The sequence below is a fragment of the Haemaphysalis longicornis genome, unplaced genomic scaffold (assembly GCF_048455015.1).
Source record: "Haemaphysalis longicornis isolate Haplotype H1 unplaced genomic scaffold, Haemaphysalis longicornis Haplotype H1 scaffold_4, whole genome shotgun sequence".
NCBI classification, from domain to species: Eukaryota; Metazoa; Arthropoda; class Arachnida; order Ixodida; family Ixodidae; genus Haemaphysalis; species Haemaphysalis longicornis.
The window spans coordinates 42042348-42062279 of record NW_027526361.1 but is presented as its reverse complement, the minus strand read 5'-3'; the positions used below and the strand labels follow the sequence as shown (position 1 = coordinate 42062279).

Genomic DNA, 19932 nt, shown 5'->3' with positions numbered 1-19932 from the left:
AGCGCCCCGTGCCCATTCAGATCACGCCCCGCGCTCTCAAGGAAGCGCACAACGGGGTCTTCCGCAAAAGTAACTTTCCAGCGCCCCTCCCACGCGGCCCGGGCCCTCCAAAGCCAAAGGAACGACAGATTCGCGCAGCCACCTCGAGGGGCGAGCATTAATTACACGAGCAGCCCACGCTCCCTTCCCAACGGGCACGCGAAACGAGTTCCACTCGCCCCGCTGCACCACTCGGCGTCGTACCCTTCGCTGCTTTACAACAGCCACCCGACAGCGTCACTTGAAATGGGAAAAATGAAGAATAAAGTCGTTGTAAATGATGGGAATAACAGCCTTTTCCCCCCTTTTGCGTCACGAGGGACAGGAGAAGGGAAGGGCGCGGTTTAATCATACACACTGCATTCGATAGTATCCTTCACCCTACCTGTCAGCTCCCGTTTATAATTCGATTATTTTTATATTTGGGGGCTCAACTTCCCGAAGCTGCTTCTGGGCTATGAGGCGCGTCGTAGTGGAGGGCTCCGGATTAACTTTGCTAAATTAAATCTCGGCGAACGGGCACTTCCGCTTTTCCCCCCCATCAGGAAAGCATCCACCGCGCCCGGACTCGAACCCGCGTCCTTGGGCTTGAGCACAACGCCTTAGTCCGCGAGCCACCGCGGCGTGTCGCCCCTTTCATAATTCCCGTATACGTTACCGGTCTAGGTTCACCGATTTTACTCCGGTTCGCCAATCTGATAACTACTGAACGCCCAAATATCCTCATCCTTTTGTTGTCGCCAAGGTCGTAGCCACAGATTTGTTTCGGAGGGGGTTATGAGGAAGTGTTGCCGAAGGATCACTAAATCTCGCTTACGCACTGCCTGGAAAAAAAAAAATCGGAGGGGGTTCAAACCCCCGAATTCCCCACCTGGGTGCGTCTCTGGTTGTCGCAGCCATTTTCACAAACAACGCCCCTTCTGAAAGGCGCGTCGAGAAAGGTGACTGTTTTCATCTTTACCGGCGCAGGATCGAAATATTTCGCAAGTAACGGGCGCGCCCGCGTTTCTGGAAAATGGCAACGATTCGGCAGGATGTGTGACGCCTGGTTCCTATTACCTAGTAGCTGTCGGCGGGACGAGCCTCTTCAGCAACCCTGGCGTGATCCCTACGGCTGTGCTGAGCTGAGGACTTCTTCCTTTGCGGGTACAAGGAAATCCCGTTAGGCAACGTCATTATCGCAATCTCAATTTTGGGGGGAACAGATAGGCACTTAAAAGTAAACGGGGGTCCTATTTGAGAAAACACGAAATGACCTTACACGAAATCAAGACAGCCGTGTTTGGTAAGAGTTTGAATTAAGAACGACAAAGATGGCGGCGTTGTTGCTCCATTTTCGTTCTTTTCCTTCGTTTTGACACATGCAGATTTGCACTGAAAGTGCCCCCCAAAAACTGCGTACCGTTATTTTCACTGTGAATGAGCTGGGGAGGCTCTAGCTGACAGGTAGTGACCGACCGGAAAGCTTGAAAGTCGAGCCAAATAATACGACTAAAACGGGATATCTGCGCAATGCAATGCGCACGCAGTTAAGGGCAGCTAGAAAAGAGTTGCACGGTTCCCCGAAATACCTGCAGACGAACTCTACAGAAAATTAAGAATTCACTGCGGAACTGCACGCTTAAGAGAGAAAAAAAAAAAAAAGAGGGGGGGAGGGGCTCGGAAGGGAACGAAACGAAAAAAAGGGCGGCGTTTCTCTTCACGAACGGGGCCAACACAATTCGCCGCGCAGCGATGGACAGAAGAGACAATCATTGAACAAGAAATGCGGGGACTTTAAAGGGAACCGGGGTTTACGAATAACTACCACAAAGACGATATATATATATATATATATATATATATATATATATATATATATATATATGATATAGCAAGCATCTTCCCCTCTGCCCGCATCTTGGATAAATAAATGGCAGAAAGAAAGAGGAAGCGGGCACGGCGCGCGGCGGAGCCTTGAAACGGCGCGAAGGGTCGTCTTCCCTCCATTTCTCGGTTTATGTTTCGCGGGCCGCGTACATCTCGTCCTGCTCCCACCGCTTCTTGCTCGGATTCTATATACTTGTACGCATGGATGCTTGTACGCAAGGAATACAAGCCGCGCGCGAACCGTGTGTATGCGCACGCGGCAATTTTCTTCTCGTACGCGTCAAACCGGAAGTTGGGAGGTGCCGAACGACGGGGAGCTACAGGCAAGAATAAACAAACAATCCAGCTTTCGAGGAGAGCGCGGAGCCACCGATTCGAATGAAGGAAAGAAGAAGGAAAAAAAAAAAAAAAAAAAACGGCGTGTAAGAAGGCACCGTGACGATGCGAACAATTCACACCCAAGGTCGTGCAAGAGGTAATGATGCCAGAAGGCTATCGTCGTGTCGCGAAGCAGAAGCTTTACGAGAGCTTGTTTCATTACGATGTGAGGATATTTGAAAGTGAATACGAAAAAAAAAAAAAAACAGAACTTCTAGTTATTCCATTCGGGAATCTCATATTTCGCCTTCTTTTTTTTTGTAACCTTCCGTTACTAAATACATGGCGACGCCAGCATTATTCAGGGCTGTATCACTGGGTACGGCACAAGTAACGAGCGTTCGAAGGGACTCAACGAAGGCCATTCAGTTCGCCAATTAGGGGTCGCGGTTGCACGTAGAGTGTCGACATACATACAGCTACAAGCGTTTGCAAAAGAAAAACAGTAGAAGTGCTTGCGAACGGTATAAAAAGAGTACAACAGCGCAGATTAGCGTTATGCTCGTAAGAGAACCGCAACAGTATAAAAAGAGAAGTTTTGATAGCGCTCTGTAACAACAAGGGCTTGATCCTTTTTGTTTGGTGAACCGCGACAGGGCGAACCCCGACAGGTTTCTGGTGTCGATTTCTTGGCGTCGCTTTTTCGAAGCCGTTCCCTGCTCCCCGTGAGGGACCGCGCATTAAAGGGGCCCTAAATAGGCTTCCGAAGGTCGCTATTTCAATCGCGCAATCGCTAGAGTACCCCTTCACGACAACGTGTACCAAATATTACACCTCTGCGTAAAGCAGGGGCCGCACAAACACAAAAAAAAAGATTTCACTTTCTCTCCTGGCTCACCAACCATACCTTGCCGCCACACTTGCGCGCTCTGACGCAGTTCTTTCCGGCTCTGACGCGCCTCTATGACGCACGAGACACTGCCTAGTGCGGCGCCGCGAACGCGAACCACAGCGACAGCGCTCACCGTGCAACCGGAATCTGGTGGGCGGAGCATGCGCGTCGAGTGCTAAAAAAAAAAAAGCGCGCGCAGGGCTCGGCGCAGCCAATGACTGCACGTACATCAAGGAGGGTGATGGATTGCCCTGTTTCTCTCGGTGGTCTTGCGCCGGGTCGATGACGTCGCGGCTTCCACAGTGCTTCGGAGGAGCTACTGGAGGAGGAGAGCCCCAGGCCTTATGAGCGGCCTCTTTTAATGAGCGATAACTCGGCTAATACTTAACGAATTTAAACAATTTTTGCGGGATGACGTTCCTTGGATAGTACTCCAGTAACTGCGCACGCAAAATCGTAACATTTGGCAGCCTATTTAGGGCCCCTTTAACTGCGTTTCAAGCTGCCAGCGTTCGCCGGTTTTGAACGTAAGGCTCCGGCAGGGTTCGCCCCGGACGGATGTTCACTATTTACCCGAGCGTCTTCATTCGCGAGGCCCAACAACGACTCAACGGGAGCTACTCGGTTGCAACTCAAGAGCGGCACCACCTCATGTAGTGTATCACTCCGCCAAAGCGCCGGACCCGTGACGTCAGTGCGCGCGCGTTTTGAAAAGGGTTTGCTATGAATGCGTGATATCGTCTGCCTTGTCTCACGCAGTTTGTTTGTCGTCACTGGAGTCGTTTATAAGCATATTAAGTGCAAAAAATCACGGTAACGGCTCACGCCACGTTCAAAATATCCCCAGTAACACCCTACTTGCGCCGCGCGGAGAAACATCCGGCTACGGTGATAAGGCACAGCGGCAACTTCCGGTGCCGTTCTTAAGTTGTCACCGAGTATAGCGCGTGCTGACGCGTTACACTTCGGGGGAAACGTGCAAGCCTGCGGACAAAACTATTCGGGCCCGGCAGTCATGCATGAAGAAGACGACGATGTGGATGGATATGACGGTGACTACTACTAGCACAGCGAAAAGCGACGACGGAACGTGTAAATAAACAATTTCAAACATAATGCAATACGTAGAGGTGTGTCCCTCTGTGCTTACATAGAAAGAAATCCTCCAATCCGATATGGTTCAGGACTTGCGCGACTTAGTGGAAGCTTCGCCATTTTTTTTCTTTTGTTTTTCGGACAAATCTTGGATTCAACGTTCCGAGCCAGTTAAGAGCCGGGTGCTTGTATTCCTCGATTCAGGTATTTCAATACATCAACCTCACCTTTCAGTTAGAAAAGAAAAGGAGCAGCAGCCGCAGCCCACGGCTCTCCCGGAACAAGTCTGATAGCCCTAACAATTCATAGCTCAGTTCATTTCGTGCTCCCCGGTTGGGATCCGAGCCAACGACCTCCCGAATACGCGTCTAACGCCATACCAACTAGGCCACAGGGGCTGTGCTCCCCGCCACTTTCTTGGGTATTTTTTTTTTTTCAATTGTAACAGTTGCGACGTGCGTTCCGTTAGCCTTCGGTTGTTGGTTTCGTTGCCGGCGTTAACTTCGCCGCTCGCCTAGATTACTTTCGCTCGATCAAAGGACGGCGATGAAAATTCACCACGGCATTCGAAAATCATCTGCCGCAAATATATTTGTTAGATTGATTACTTGACATGTGCTTCTTGCGGGTAATAAGAGGGCCGGCCGCAAGTTGGTTTTCCTCTTCCGTCTCCAGGGCTATGCGGGAAGATATGGCGCAGCATCGCACCATGTGCTCTCTCTCTGTCTCTCTCTTACGCACACACACGCACGCACACACACGCGCACTCACTCCCTCACTCACTCACGCTCTTAGATAAGAGGGAAAAAATCATTTTGCCAGTGAACCTTGACAAAAAGCTCCTGCTTCGCAGCGATTTCTCTCCAACATGGACGTCGGCAAGGGGGCCGTCAGGCAGAGGGGTGCAAAAGGGATTTACCCTCTCCTAAGCCACAGAACAACAATTGCCCCCTTCCCCTATCCCTTCCCCCGCAATACAGCGGGTCCGTGCCTCTCGAGACAAAATCCTGCCGACGACCATGCCGTTCACGTAACAATCTACTACACGAGCGATCCTTTCCCAGCACGCGCGCAACGCGAACATGCCGAGTGCGGCGAGCACCGGCGAAAAAGCAACGTTCAAGCCCGGGTTAGCTCGGCGTCGCATCTCCGGATTTCAAGGTGTCATCGTTCCCGGACACATCGAAAGACGCGCGAGCGAGGTCGTTCACCTGCCGGCGCAGCGTACAGCCACCGCACACGTCACCAGGAGATCCCAACGACGGACTGACTGTATCTCCCCACCCGAGCCGACAGCGAGCACAACGGGGCGCCCTCAAACAGAAAACGCCGACAGCGGACGAAGGACAGAAAGCATTCCGCTTCGGCCGAGTTTCCGCCGATCGGGACCGTCGGCGTAAGCCCAGCGACGTCAAAGAAATACGCACAGAACAGCACAAGCGCACACACCACGGCGCCCACACGCCGACGTACGAGGCAGTACGTCAGCGGGTGCGGAATGCGAGCGCGGAAAAAGACAACAGCGCGCACTGAATGAGAGCTGCACACGCGCTGGGGCACGGTGACGGCCGAAGATAGCGATCGGCCGCAACGACCGGAGGACAGCGAAATAGTACGAGAACGGACTCGCCCGCTAATAAGCGCTCCCCGTTTAAAAGGTGAAAGGGAGCCGTGCTCGTTTCCACGCCAACGCGCGAACCAAGCACGCCGTCGGGCACTGTCCAGAGCGGGACTCAATGAACGGGGTGAAACAGCGACACCGAGACCGCGCAGAGAAGTAGGCTGACGCGTACGAGAGATCGTGCCGATAAATAAATCCGCATGATCCGGAGGCAATGGCGCGCGCGATGTGAATTCTCGCTGTATGATCAATACGGGTGTCACCGGCGAAATTGACCCGCACGTAACAAGCATGTCAAGGACGACGCCCTCTGGGTTCCACGGGGCCCACGCAGGTACGGAGGCAACGAACCCATCACCAGACGTTGCATTTCGTAATCATTTATATACCGGGTCAGAACCACAATGCGTACGTATGACACGCAACATCATTTGCTGCCTTCCTAACGCTTCCGCTAAATTCAGTACCAGACAACAAAAGTCGAATATCGATAACTCTACGCGAACTTGATTCGAGGCGAAGAAAAGCAAAGCCCCTCGTCTAACGAGAAAAATGGTTGAAACGCGAAGCTTTCTCTGCGCGAACTTATGAAGAGGGCGTTTGCGATTGATTTGTCTGAATTTGATTGATTTAGAAGCTCAAGTTTTATTTATTTATTTAAAAGTTCCATGCAACGTGAGCCCAAGTCCAAAATTCGAACTTCTGCGACCGTGTCGGAATGGCGCGTCGCCTTAGTAACGCGAAGGACCCAAGTTCAATTCCGGCCACGGTGAGCGAATTTTTCAAGCGAAGCTCTTTAGCTCTACCAGCCAACGGTTCTTTCGTGGCGTGCGGGACAACAAAATCCCAACGCGGGGGCGGGGCGGGGGGTTTCACTCACGGGGCCCACCAGAGATTACTCGAAGCGCACGAAGAGCTGGTTCCCGCTTAGAGCGAAGTGTGGCGAGCGGAGGCGTCGCCGAGCGGCGAGTCAGATGGTCAACATGGCGGGTTAACAAGCTGGTGTTTCCCGGGCGATTTTCTCGAGCCGGTCCCGCTCTATTCGCCATCCGACTTCAGAAAAACGGTCCAAAAGCGTGGTAGGGTGATTGAATTTTGTTCCTAGACATTGGTCAATATCGCGGACGCGACGGTGCGCGACCACCGACACTCGGACCGCAGAATTAGCAGTGTCGTCGACAGCAGGGCGAGGAAAAAAAAAAGTCTTGTTTTGCAGGCTTCACCGCTGCACACCTCGGGGAAAAAATGGCCCAGTGATCATGCAAGGCCCCTAGTGCAAAACCGGTTAGTTTTCATGGTTGCGTTGTGTACCCACAAGATACAGTCAATCGTTTTTTGAGCTCAACAAACACAACCTCTGACTCCAGCCACGGCATTTGCGGCGCTTTCCAGCGTGAACTCTCGAAGCGCTCCGTTACGCCCAACCCTGCCCCTATAAAAGTGGCCACTGCCTTCCCCTCCTCATGCGCTTAGCAGTCTGCGAGGCGTTCGGATGCCAATCACTGCTTGGGCCAATTGGAGCAGGGGTTGCTCGCGCCCGGCAAAAACATGAAACAGCCCAAGCTCACTGCCTTTTTTGCACCTGAGTAAACTTTTGCTTCCCTGAATACATCGGATTGTTATTCTTCGCACTTGTGGCGCAGTTGTATCTCAACTACTCTGGCTTTCCTAGAGAGGTCGCTTATACCGAAATACCGCTTATAAAGAACTTTTTTACAGTCCCGCTGACTTCGTTATAACGAGGGATAACTTAGTTTAAATCGGTATAAATGGGAATCTCTAAGCTCACATGCCGAATTGTTTCGGTGTCTGCGCTGGTGTAGCCCCAAGCTAGCACACCAGGATGGCTAGGTTCCGCTGTCTCACCCTTCGAAAGACGCTCCTCTCCGTTTTCTTACTTCCGACTCACGGCCGGGCTACAGCGACGGCGTCCGCCGCTCTAGCCCGGCCGTGGCCGGGCGTTCGGGATGCCGCCCCCGCGAATTTCAGGAAACGGCTGGCCGAATCTCTGGTTTAGCTCTTTGTAGAGCCACGTGTGTGAATTCAAGAGACGTCGCATGGGCAATTGTTGTGGGTGTCGTTTAAAGCTTTGCTTTCCAACCACCTTCACAGCGTGTATGGGAGCCTTTCTTTTTCTTTTGTTTTTATGAGCAGCTCGATCTGCCATTGCGGAAGCCCACCATCATCATGTACCCTCTCCTATTGTGTAATGTAAGATTTCCTGCAGTGCGCTTTCGCGTACGGTGATGAAAAGACAGCTTAGCGTTAAGAAATCTTGAGAAAGGAGCCACAACTGCGGTGCTACAGCACGCGTCAGTGAAATTAAACCACATTTCCGCCAAATTTGCGGCCTTCACTGAGCCGCGCAGGCGGATATCGCTTCTCGGACCGGAAACATGTTGCCCCCCCCCCTCCCCCTTTTTAAAAAAACATACTGGAACGGAGTTTCTTTACAGAGCTGTGCGGTCAGTACACACCACGATATCACTACAAAACTTGGATAAAGAATAAATCGCTTGTTTCTTTCGTGGCGCCTAATTCAGAGCCTTCAGAGCCATTTCTGGAGACAAAATTCGCAAGCAATCACTGTGAATCTCTCGTTGCGCTGACAAGAATTAGCACTGAGAAGAAATCGTTCGAGTCAGACCACCTGGTCAGCCAGGTCAGGCTACGTTTTTTCCCCTTATCTTCTTGCCCCAATAGCTATGCGATCTATGCGTCGCTTCAAGTTTAGGCGGGAATTCGGCGAAACGAGAAAACGAAAACGCAAGCCACGTGGCTCGTGTTAGGCGCATCGTTGTACGGCTCAGCGAAACCAACCAGACAACGTTACAGCGAGTAGGGCAGGACGCGGGGAGCGTGCTGTGAATGGAAAGGTCGACGCCACCGCACCTATGGCCGGAGGAATTCGAAGACACCCTTCCGAATCCCAAACAGCAACAAAACAGAGCGGCTCGTAGCAGACTCGCGCGACGACGGCACGCATCACCCGCGAAGCCGCGTCGACGACACAGGAAGTGGTCGGCACCTCCTTCACGTAGGCGGCATCACCTTCGCCGAGACAGCTCTCACAAAAGAGCAGAAGCCAGGAAGGCCCCTAATGGGAGCCGCCACCAAGGCTAGCTACTCCCGAGTCATCCGTCGCCGCGACGATGGGTGGGAGACGAGCCAGCGGCGCCGGCCAGCCAAAGCGCGAACGCGTGTGTGGGCACGATCGCCGCCAAGGTCTCGCCTGCCGCTCCGTCTAGTCGGTAGCCCGGCGGTGACGGCGGCCACCGTCCTCGAGGCCCGGGAGATGCTTGAAAGATGACAACGACGGCGCCAGCGGCCAGTCGGTACTGGAAAGAAAACGCTTGACGACTGCTGCGGGCTTGTTTCTGGGGAGAGACCCCGGGTTTGGTAATTTAAATTAATCGCTGCGCTCGTTGAGGGTTGCGCGGGGTGTTGCACCGGCACCCTTAACCTGTAACTACGCGAGTACGACACCGAAACTGCCGTTGGGCAGGTACTGGGAAGCCCGCCCACCTTGTTTGGTTTCTGTGGGTACACCGCGGCTTTCACGATGGTCGCGCACGGCGCCGACTCGTGCTTATCGAAAGAAAAGGAAAAAAAAAAAAAAAAACACTGCGTACGTTCTCGCGCTTGGTACCCTCTGCTGTGCGATACTTTTAAGTCGAACGATAACACGTGTAAAAAGTAGGCAATATAATATCATGCCCAATGGCAGAAAAAAAAATGGGGGGGGGGGGGGTCCCTTGGCATCCCCACCACATGTACATGTTACGCCTGTCCCAGGGTGAACATCCGACGTCAAAAGTATTTTCTTCCCTTCCTCAAGCCACAGACAATCGGCGGGTGTGATGGGGGTTTTGCATTGCGTGGAGAAACTACTGCGGGGACTGGCTTTGCACCGCGGTCTTGAAGCACGGCTTGCCACCGAACCCTACGCTCTTACGTCGCTACAACTTCCAGCAGACTTTCGTAGTAGTGGTGGGAACTCAGACGTCCCCCTTTCCCTAAAAGTGTGGAGCCATTCTTTTCACGATGGTGGTCACGCAAACGTGCGCGCATCTATCACGTCGACCTGCATTACGCATGCTCGCCGATCCACTTCTAAATACAAACTCTCCCACAGCCGCGACTCCACCAGCTACGCTCTGTTCTTTTATTTTCAGGGCACGCGGCAGAGATCCGTGCGAGACTGACGGTCGTGGTTGAGGAGTGTCGTCCAACTAATACTTCGTGAGCCGCCAAACAAGCTGGCCAAATGAGAGGAGGCGGCCACCGAGAGGCAAGGATTGTTGCCGCCGACGCGTGGGCCGCCCAGAACGCGCCGACGGCGGACTCACGCGAGAGCCCCCGATCGCGATCGCTCTCCCAGAAGCGGCAACCTCCCAGCGCCGGCAGAGGGAGGGGAGGGCGCGAGCGAAACGGCAGTACAGAAAACCAAGAAAGCGGTCGCCCAACCTCATTTCCGCCTCAAGGTACACACGCAGTTGCGAGACTTCGCACGGGGCAGGGCCCTTCGAGTGAGTGCGTAGGCCGCACAGTAGTACCTGCGCGTTTCACCCGAAAAAAAAAAAAAAAAAAGGGGGGGGGGGGGGGGTGGAGGGGAAAGAGAAGAGAGAGCTCAAAGCAGGTCGCAGCGATCGGAGACGGCGAATGCGAACGGAGGAAATCGGCCGCCCTACTATACCTTTCCGGGGATGAGAGGAAGGAAAATAAAAGCAGAGAACGAGTCGCGCGGCGGTGAAGGCCAAGCAGTGCGAACGCGCGCGTCCCCTCCCCGCGCTGGATGAATGAAAGTCGTAGTAGTAGCAGCGCAGAAAGCCCGGCCAAGGCCGACCCGCGCGCTCGCCGTGACAGGTCCCTCCGATTCCGCTAGCGACACGCACTGGGGGACTTATCCGAGAATTTAGCTCGCATCTAGTCGCGCGATAGTTTGCCAAGAAATTACGTCCACAAGCAGACGAAGACGAGGGAGCATGTCGGAGGAATCGAACCACTTCAGCTGGGTCTCGGTGCTCATGCGCGACGCGAGCGAACGGACGGAAAACACAAATTACCTCGGCAATTACGCGCAGCTCGCTGCAAACGCGAGCACAGCAAGCACAATCAACACCGCCTGCGAGTGGGCGGACCGGCGGACAAGTGGTGCAGCACACGGACACCCGGGTCAGCAATTATCCGCGTCAAGTCGGCGTCCGCAGCTAAAGAAGAGTAAATAACGTTGAGTTGTGCGTTCGGTATACACCAGGATTCGTGTTACAAAGTAACGCGTTTCTTTCCCGCCAACGCCGGAACAAGAAAGCTGACGAACTACAAAACCCCTTTTCGACAGTGAGCGTCCGATTGGCGCTATTTTTACCAATGGACAATGTCCACGTCTTTTGCGCAGCCCCAGGCACATCAAACGCGCGAATATGCGGCAAAACTAAACAAAGAAATTCATTCTCGCGGCGTCGGAGCTGCTGCAGTTGCGAAACTTGGTAAATCAGGAACCCTTATGGGACGCAGCACTTGGACTAGGTCGACATGACAATTCTTCGCCAGTGTTTTAAGGCGTCGGTATTTGTTTCCCCAGAAGCGCCCATCCAAACCATGGCAAAAAACAAAAAAGCATTGCAATTACGTGCATTTTCTTGGCGAGATCAACCTTTTCTGGTTTTCTCCTTTTGTCCAGATATTTCTTTGAAAGCGCACGAGTACAAACATAACGAACGAAAGGAGCAGTGAACAAACATATATTTCCCGAATTCAAATCCGGCGCAAACCGCATGCACAATACCGAAAGGCGCCACACGACGAACGGAGGCATCAGAGACACCAATGTTGCAATAAGGTGCAACGAAAGAAAACAAAAGAAGGGGGGGGGGGGGGGGTGTAAACAGTTGCCTCAACAACCATCTAGGAGACGTTTGAGCTGACCATTTCAAAGGTCCATTCGGAAACAAATAGCACATTTTATTATGCCATCACAAACTTTAAAAATTCCGTGCCTTTCCAGGGATGACCAGCGCAACTGGGTGCACTCCAATGAGTGCGCGAAACAAAGCAAGTTGGCTTGCCATTTCGGATTGACCATTCTCCCGCTAGTTTTACTCTAGCGGACAAACATAGGGCTGTCCATTTTCCTCACGTAGTTTGTGATGGCAAAATAAAGTTTGTGATGGCAAAAAAGCCCGTGTATTGACAGCAAGCGGTGATCCGGCAATATTTACACATTCACTGTGAAGAACTACGTATTACGACAAGTAGATGAAACTCGGCGTAATGACAGTCATATTGGCGGCTAATAGTCGTATGATTTGTTTCGGGATAGTTTAAAGGAGCTATGAAGAGAAAATACAACTTAGTTTAATTTGAAAGAATTAGGATTCAGTATCGCACTCAGCGCCATTACAGCCACAAAAGATGTTTTTTTTAACAAAAATAAAGCAAGAATTATTTAAAAACTTTCAAATTTTGCGCCGCAGTGACGTGTTATGAGCAAGAATGACGTCATACGGGCCAACAATAAAACAATTTTCAGTGCGTTAACTGCACGTTAGCATTCAAGCGCGATGCGGTCAAATGGAACTAGAGGCCCCATTACAGACATCCAGTCATGTGCCGTCGCGACAGGTCAGTTAAGCGGCCGCCAATCGCACAAACAAGGTTCCGTGTCGTCACAGAAAAGTTGCGGGAAATTGGCTAGGGGGTCGCGACTGCTTCACACGTTTTCTTTAATATCTCCGTTATTTGTTCGAAGATTGCGATGATATTGGTATCATTGTTATCGGGAGTAAGCAGTATTTCTAATAAACCCAAGTTGTATTTCGTCTTCATGGCTCCTTTAAAGAACAACAAGAGTTACAGCCGTTTTCTGTAACTGTACTTCCCCCGTACACGGCCATGCATTGGCAGCAGCCGGGAAATCTGTAACGCTTACAAATTCACTGCGAACTGGCTGATAACCACAAATAACTGAAGCTCGACGTAATGATAGAGTTGTCCTGGGGACCAATTTCAGCTTTCTTTTTCTTTCAGGGACACCTACATTAGAGTGAGAGCTGCAGAGAGCATTCACCAGAAGGTTGAGTTTGCCTCAACAAACGAAATTCTTCGCCGACGCGACTCTCCGCTAGAGCAACAATTTTCAAAAACTAGCCATACACGGCTTCGCTGTGCAAACGTTGTGTGCGCATTTCAACCACCTGTTTAACACTCAGCGATTTAATGCTACTGGAACAAGTGGCACGGACGCGCACCGGTTAGATGCTATAGGCCACCGCCAACCCCATTCCGCGCGCGGCCACGGGTGTTCACCTGCGGACAGGAAACGGACCCAGTGGAAGTCCGGCCTCCGCGTGCACGCCAGTGCGCTACACGTGTCCACATACCACTCACTACCGTTCTTCAAGCGGTTGCACGGCCCGCTGCGGGCGGACGTCCGTCTCGGGCGGAGCGCATGCACTGCGTCGGACAAGTCCGTTTTCGCCGCGTTATCGCCGCCGCTCGTGCACGGACGCGCGTAGAAGCCGAGGCGAGGGAATTCGCTTGTTTCTCCACCGCTGGGAGATCAAGGGGCTTTAGCGCTAAGCCGCCACTTCTGGGGGAGGTCACGCGAACGACACGCTGCCACAAAGAAGCCTCGCTGCGTTGAGACACCGCAAAAATAAAGTGCCCGTTTAAGGCAGTAGGATCGAAGACGTCGCGTAAACGCTCCTGTGACAGTCTTCCGCTGTTCTTTGTCGTTCCCACCCTGCCTTACCACTATTCGCCGGGAAGTAGCAGAGAACGAGACACACATAAATGAATTCAAGAACAAAAAACTCCAAGGAGTGTTCCAACCGACGGGCTATGTAGGGCGCAGAAAAAGTACGGCTCCCGGCGATCCAGTCACAGGTGCCGTGCTCATCCTGTTCTTCGGCCCACACTGGCAGGCCAGTCAGCGGAGAGGCGCGCACAGGAAGGCATTTTACATTCCAACCGGTACCCGTCACGCGAGTACGCACGCAGTCAGTGGTCCGCGCACTGACCCTACTACCCCTGCGGCAGTGGACGAGTCAAGCTCTCGGCGGATCTTCTTTTGTGTACTCCGATTTTTCTGCTTCTATAAATGGGCGACCACGTCAGCCCGCTCGGCTTGGCAGCGAGGGTTCGGGTCAAACTAGTGTCCCAGTAGTGGCGGTTCGCGGTTGTTATTTACAAACACTGCTCCTATTTGCAGGAAATGTCACGCTCCGCACAGGAACAGCTTCAAAATTGAGCAACTTTTAATAAACGATAGCGCGCTGGCTGGCTTCTCCAACAAGAATCTCGTCCTTTTGCCCCCCAACTGGCACGCAGCACAAAACGCCACTTCCATCACCCTTCCTTTTAGGTCCTTTTATTACCTATAGTAACACCAATATAAAACTAAGAACACCTGCTGTCAATGGTTGGAAGTAAGCAAGTGCAAACACCGAAGCAAAGTCGGAAAACGCGTTGGTCTCGCCCGGAACGCGCACTCGACGCGCGGGCTACCCCAAGGCCCGCCGATTTTCTTTAATAACAGCGTTGACCTCGCCTAACGCCTGCTCATTCCGCCGTAATCGAAGGACGCGTCCAGAACTTTGACGCTAACCAACGGGCACCGTCAAAGCAGCGGGGAACGGGCGAAAAAGATGCAAAGAACGGTGGTGGCTCGATTCACTCTATAGAAGGCCAGGCCATCACCGCGGCGTAGCTGGCAATTAAAAGAGAACGCGCGCACGACCCGGCGAATTAAAACCGACGAGCGGGGCACGGAGGCAGCGCCGCAAAGATCAAGGGCAGTCGATCAATTGCGCGACGCGAGGGTGCACGAACCCTTGACCTCCGCCGCGTCTTCTTCCCCGCGCACGCACGCGAGGCCGCCGCAGGTAGACCCTGCGTGGACCACCACGGGGCGCAAGGCAAGGAGCGGGAGCAGCTGCCGTGTCGGATCGCGGCGTGGCCAGCTGTTCCGCCGAGGGGGCGTCGATATCTACCAAGGCCGTAGGCAACCGGTCGTCGACGGGCACGGCCACGGCACCGAGGAGGTCGCTGCCGAGACAAACCGCAACGCGGTGGCACGTGGTGCCGCCGTTCCTTGCGGCAGGGCAAGGGCCCGCGGTGCCAAAGTTCGCGGGGAAGGAGAACTGTTCACGCAAAACAAGTATGGTCAACGCGTCCGGTCACGGAACGCATCAAGTGTTGAAGCAGTGTGGTGTTCTAGCGGACGGTTCCGCGAGAGCGCTAGCTCAACAGCAAATAGCATTCAGGAGAATAAAAGGTCACTTCTGCTTCAAACTGACGCTTCATGCGCATCACGGCACAAACAGAGTGCCCCATTTTTGGAACTGAGCCTTTTCCCCCAGCGCTTTCTCTTGGTGGAAGAAGATTGAATCCAATCTGAAGTTGTCGTGGTTGTATCCAACCATTTGTGCAAGCCGGGAAGAAAAAAAATGGCGGATGGTTTGAGGGGCCACATAAGCCGAGTTCACAAGCCTCCATTTGGCTTAGGGCAACCACCAGTCACCGGCTACATGGCCTAATCCATACTTCTGAGCGACCTGTCAGACACTTAACCGCTGTCGTAACAAAAATGCAGGACGCTGACAATGGTGGAGAAGTTGCTTGCGCAATGGATTCAACTAGCGGCCCCAACCTTACATAATGTTGGTTACTTCGTTAAATGATCAAAGCCTCCAAAGTTAACAGAAGTAATTAGTCCTCAGGTCAAAAGTTTCGCAAAGCCCATTAACCGGACTGAGCAAATCCACCAAACCGCTGCACAGGTTGGAGGGTGCAGCCAAAGCCAGCTGACCGACAGTTTGTTCCTGGTCGTGACTTTCGGTTTGAAAGCAGTCTTCGAAAATAGCGCGTACTTTCCAGCACTGAAAACACGAAAGTGGAGAATTCATGCGATGCCATGCAGCGACTCACCCACTGGACGTCCAAATCGTCTGGCTCTATGACCTGCCCGCGAAACAAAGGTCACACACTGGTCAGACGGCTGCACCCAGAGAAATGCTAAGCAGCAAGGCAAGACCGCCGGCTAAGGCCGCCAAATAACTCTTTTGCGTGACAATCTCTCGCAGCTTGGGATTTTCAGAAGCATGTTCCGCTCGGAACGGTCTGCAGCAGAAGTTAGTAAAGCGACAACCCCAGCGACTGATCGATGTGCGTGTGGAATGCAAGGCACAAGTCAGATCAAGCCAGAAGCACCAAAGTAACTGTGGGGACAGAGCAAAATGAGAGATTAAGTTAGTGCTCAAATGTGTATAACAGGACACATCAGTTCATCAAAGTTCATCAAGCAAACGTTCATTTGTTTCCCCGCATCAGAGATAATTCTATGGCTAAACCTTCCAGGCTAGAGATAAGCTCATCCAAACATTGTTGAACTTTTGTGAGATGATTGTAATTGGATGACTACTTTTGATGCCAAATAGGACACGCACAACAGCTCGTTACAGTCTTGTGTGAAGCTGCATGAAAAGGTGCTTGCATTTCATAAGGTTCCCATGAGCGATCAGTAAACAAACAGTCAATAGCACAATAATGTGCCGTATGTATTCACAGATAGATATCACATTCCCAATTGAAACAGATTTCAAAAAGAATATTTCAGAAAAAAATAAAAATAAAATGCAAATTCTTAACATGCATGTCTGCATTCACCAACACCATATTTCGCTAACTCCTTTCCTAGCTGGCCTAAATGAAATGACGTTCAATGATTCCCAGCAGGAACAAATGAACACATAGCACCCCACAATGCGAATTTATAGGTGCTTTTAAGTACTCCAGCAAGTAAGATTACACTATGCCTCTACAGGCCAGATGTCTCAAAATAGGAAACGGGCATGCCAAGCACTTTCTTGCGGCACAATGTACCAAGATTGCCCACTTTCCCACAAAAACGTATTGAATTGTGAAAGACAGCATCTGAGAAGGCAGCCAGAAACTATCAAGTCCGCGTGATAGTTTCTCGCTGCCGCGTGACATGCCTGAGACAAAATAAAGAAATGATCCTGTTCCAAGTCACTTACCCATTAATTGCCCATTTTTTTTGCTATCAAACTCCAAGGGCATTGTGCAAAGTTCTAGTTTTGGTAGAAATAGGCACCACATTGATTGTTACATTTAGGCATCCCTGCACCATAAAATGGGTCCTAGTGTGGGAAGCTGGTCAACTTCACAAACGGACAATGTAGAGCTCATGTCTCGGCAAACAATTTAGAGTGCAATGATAAAGCTTGATTAAAAAAATTGGTCGGAAAATGTGTGGGCCATAAAATTGATGAACAAGTTAATGATGCAGCACATCAACTTAAATATAATTATTAGGACATATCTCCGTTTTTACTTAGAGGTAAGAACTGGGGAGGGCCCAACAAATACGTAATTAATACCCCTGTCACACGGGCACTTTAAATCGCGATTGAAGTAAATCGCGATTGAGTTTTCGAGCGCGCTCGATGTACTGCTGCTGCTACACGGCCCGTTTCAATCGCGATCGAGAAGTTGCACTGGTTGCACTTGTGTACGCCAGATGGCGCTAACAATGTACTTGCGGCCGGCGTCTGGTAACTTCGCGCGGTCATAGGTATACGTAACTATGGAAATGTTACCGCACGCCTGTTTGGGTCAAGTTATTTGACACAATTTGTGGCATTAGTTGAAGTTTTCACCTTCTGTGTCATTACTGAGCGGGGACGAGAGTATCGCCGCTTTCGTTCGATCGCGCTTGGAAGCCTCGATCGCGCTTGAGAAACCAGGATTGAGTTCGAGCGGGATCGAGCTCGATCGCGATTGAAACTGACGTGTAGAATGCGCCCGGTCCGGATTGAGCTCGATCCGGATTGACTCAATCGTGATTGAAAGTGCCCGTGTGACAGGGGTATAAATATGCTTAATATTCTATAACCACCAAAACTTTGTTATTAGCTGCCACTATGCACGAACCTTTTTAACATGTTATTTTCCTACAAGAATAACGCTTTTCACCAAAGCATGCCCCCACCTTTCAGCAAACGCAGTAATGAGTCCCACCAAGGCCTTTATTGCTAACGAGACTGCTAGTACATGCCAAGTTTACCTCAAGACAGAGAAAAATTTTATGCTTCTCAGCATGTCATTAAGTGGCAATAAATATTTTGTGGACTCATTACCTAATAAGCAACCCGGAAGCGATTTGAAAAAGTGTGTGCTTTGTCTTTATCCTCACTTTCAATTCCCCGCTAAGAAAAAACAAAGTGGTTGAATGAAAATGTGATTCATGAATCACCATCATATGTGGAGCTGTCTCATTAACAATGTCCGGCACAGTATAGTAAACAGACATACTGCATTTCTTTTGTTTTTTGCTGAAGTATACCTTCTACAGGCATTTGGGCAGAATGTACAGATGCTTTCACTTGCTAGATGAATTATTTATAGCATTGGCCACAGAATTAACTAACAAATTGATACCACAGGATTAGAATGTGGATTTGCTTGAGGCAATCATGACTAATAAGTACTCATCAAATGCACCATTGACATATGCCCATGATGTAAAATAAACATGTACATTTCCTTTTTATTGCTCATGTTATCTTCTATGCTGATGTTTTGAATGTGCTTCTTAGGTTAAATCATTCCTTGTCCTTGATAGCACCTAACACTTTTCTTTGGCATTATACACAAACTCTGGCTGAGCTTCTTGTTCTTATCTTCCAGGCATCTCTGATATCTGCTACTTTGCCCCTGACTTCAAGACAGCAGGCATTTCGATTCATAAAAAGGCTTATTTCCTCATCAGTCCTAGCTATATCCCATTTCAGTAGTTTATTCTGCCTATAAACTTCTTGAACATATCGTTACAACTTGTATCTCACAGTTCCTGAACCAGTGCAATATTGTTCCCTCAGCCACACAGATTTTGGAAATGCTTGCCTGCCGTTACCCAACTATCAAAAGTAATTCTTTTGTGTGCACTCTTGACCAGGGTAGCCAGATAGACATATTTCTTGTAACAATACGTTTGACTGCGCTCACCATTATTAACTACTTGATAAGCTGTGTGTTATGAGCAGTCCTCCTTTTCTGATGACATGGGTTTCTTCCTACCTAACATAAGCAGAGTGCCAACATTAATGGTTAAAATGTTAACGTTCGCTTTTTTACATCTGGCATTCTCCAAGGTAGCATACTTTGGCCTCTACTTTTGCTCATTTATTGTAATGATATTGTTCATATAATTGATGAAAGAATAAAAATACGTCTGATCACAGGTAACTGTACACTATTAATTAACGTTCACTGACTGAAAGGCCAAATGGACCCGACTTCTGCGTTTAACAATGTTCATTGTGGGGCACTAAATGGGGTATGAGATTAAATTGATGATGATGGTTGAATTTTCATAGTGCAAGGCCAGCTAGGGCAAATTATGATAAGGAATCATTATGATAAGATTAAATTAAGTCAGTTTCTCTGATATTTAACAATAAGGCTAGTCCACTTACAAGCCAACTGCACTCAAATTTCACCTTGGCCAAAATTACTTTGAATGCACAGTACGTACCACCGAACCAACTGGGACATTACTGGTAGCCCTGTGAAATGCATTTTTAATCAGTTAAAAATGTTTAAAACAGCTCCGTCGCAGGCAACGGTGCACCTGCTGGTGGATCGGGCAAACAGCCATGAAGTGGAAGTGACACTGCGGCCGGCCTTGCGCTTTTCCTACAGCCAGCAAAGAGGGCCAGTTAAGCTCCGCTCGGTGCACTTTTCCTAGGACTGTGGTGTTGTGTGCAGGTTTGCCCCGGCTGGCCGGCCACACGCCGCACGCCGCCGCTCGCTCGCCGGATAAGCCGGATGGAACGTTCCTTCAGCCTCTTCGTAACAGTAGCGCTTTCGTCAATTTCAGTTTCGAAATCTCTGATTTTATTATGGTCGTTTGTGCTGCAGATACACGTATTTCAGGTGTCACATTTTGCATCTTGCAGTCTTTTTAAGGCAGACTATACGGAAATAACACTTTTAGGAGGTGGAAATTTTGAGTGCAGTTGGCCTTCAAACTTTGCTACACAGCTTTTCACAATCCCTTAGCTTAAGTTAATAA

The 19932-nt window shown here is 50.5% G+C and overlaps 1 protein-coding gene across 10 annotated transcripts in view; it reads right to left on the bottom strand.

Moving 5' to 3' along the window:
• Nucleotides 1–19932, bottom strand: part of LOC144178582 (transcription factor 12-like) — a 114605-nt gene that overhangs the window by 79250 nt on the left and 15423 nt on the right. For 9 of the 10 annotated variants that reach the window (XM_077706523.1, XM_077706527.1, XM_077706529.1 and 6 more), the window contains exon 5: nt 15765–15797. The exons of the other annotated variant lie outside the window; for it this stretch is intronic. In XM_077706523.1, the coding sequence (XP_077562649.1) occupies nt 15765–15797 (33 nt within the window). The remainder of the gene's footprint in view (nt 1–15764; nt 15798–19932) is intronic. 10 annotated transcript variants of the gene reach the window in all.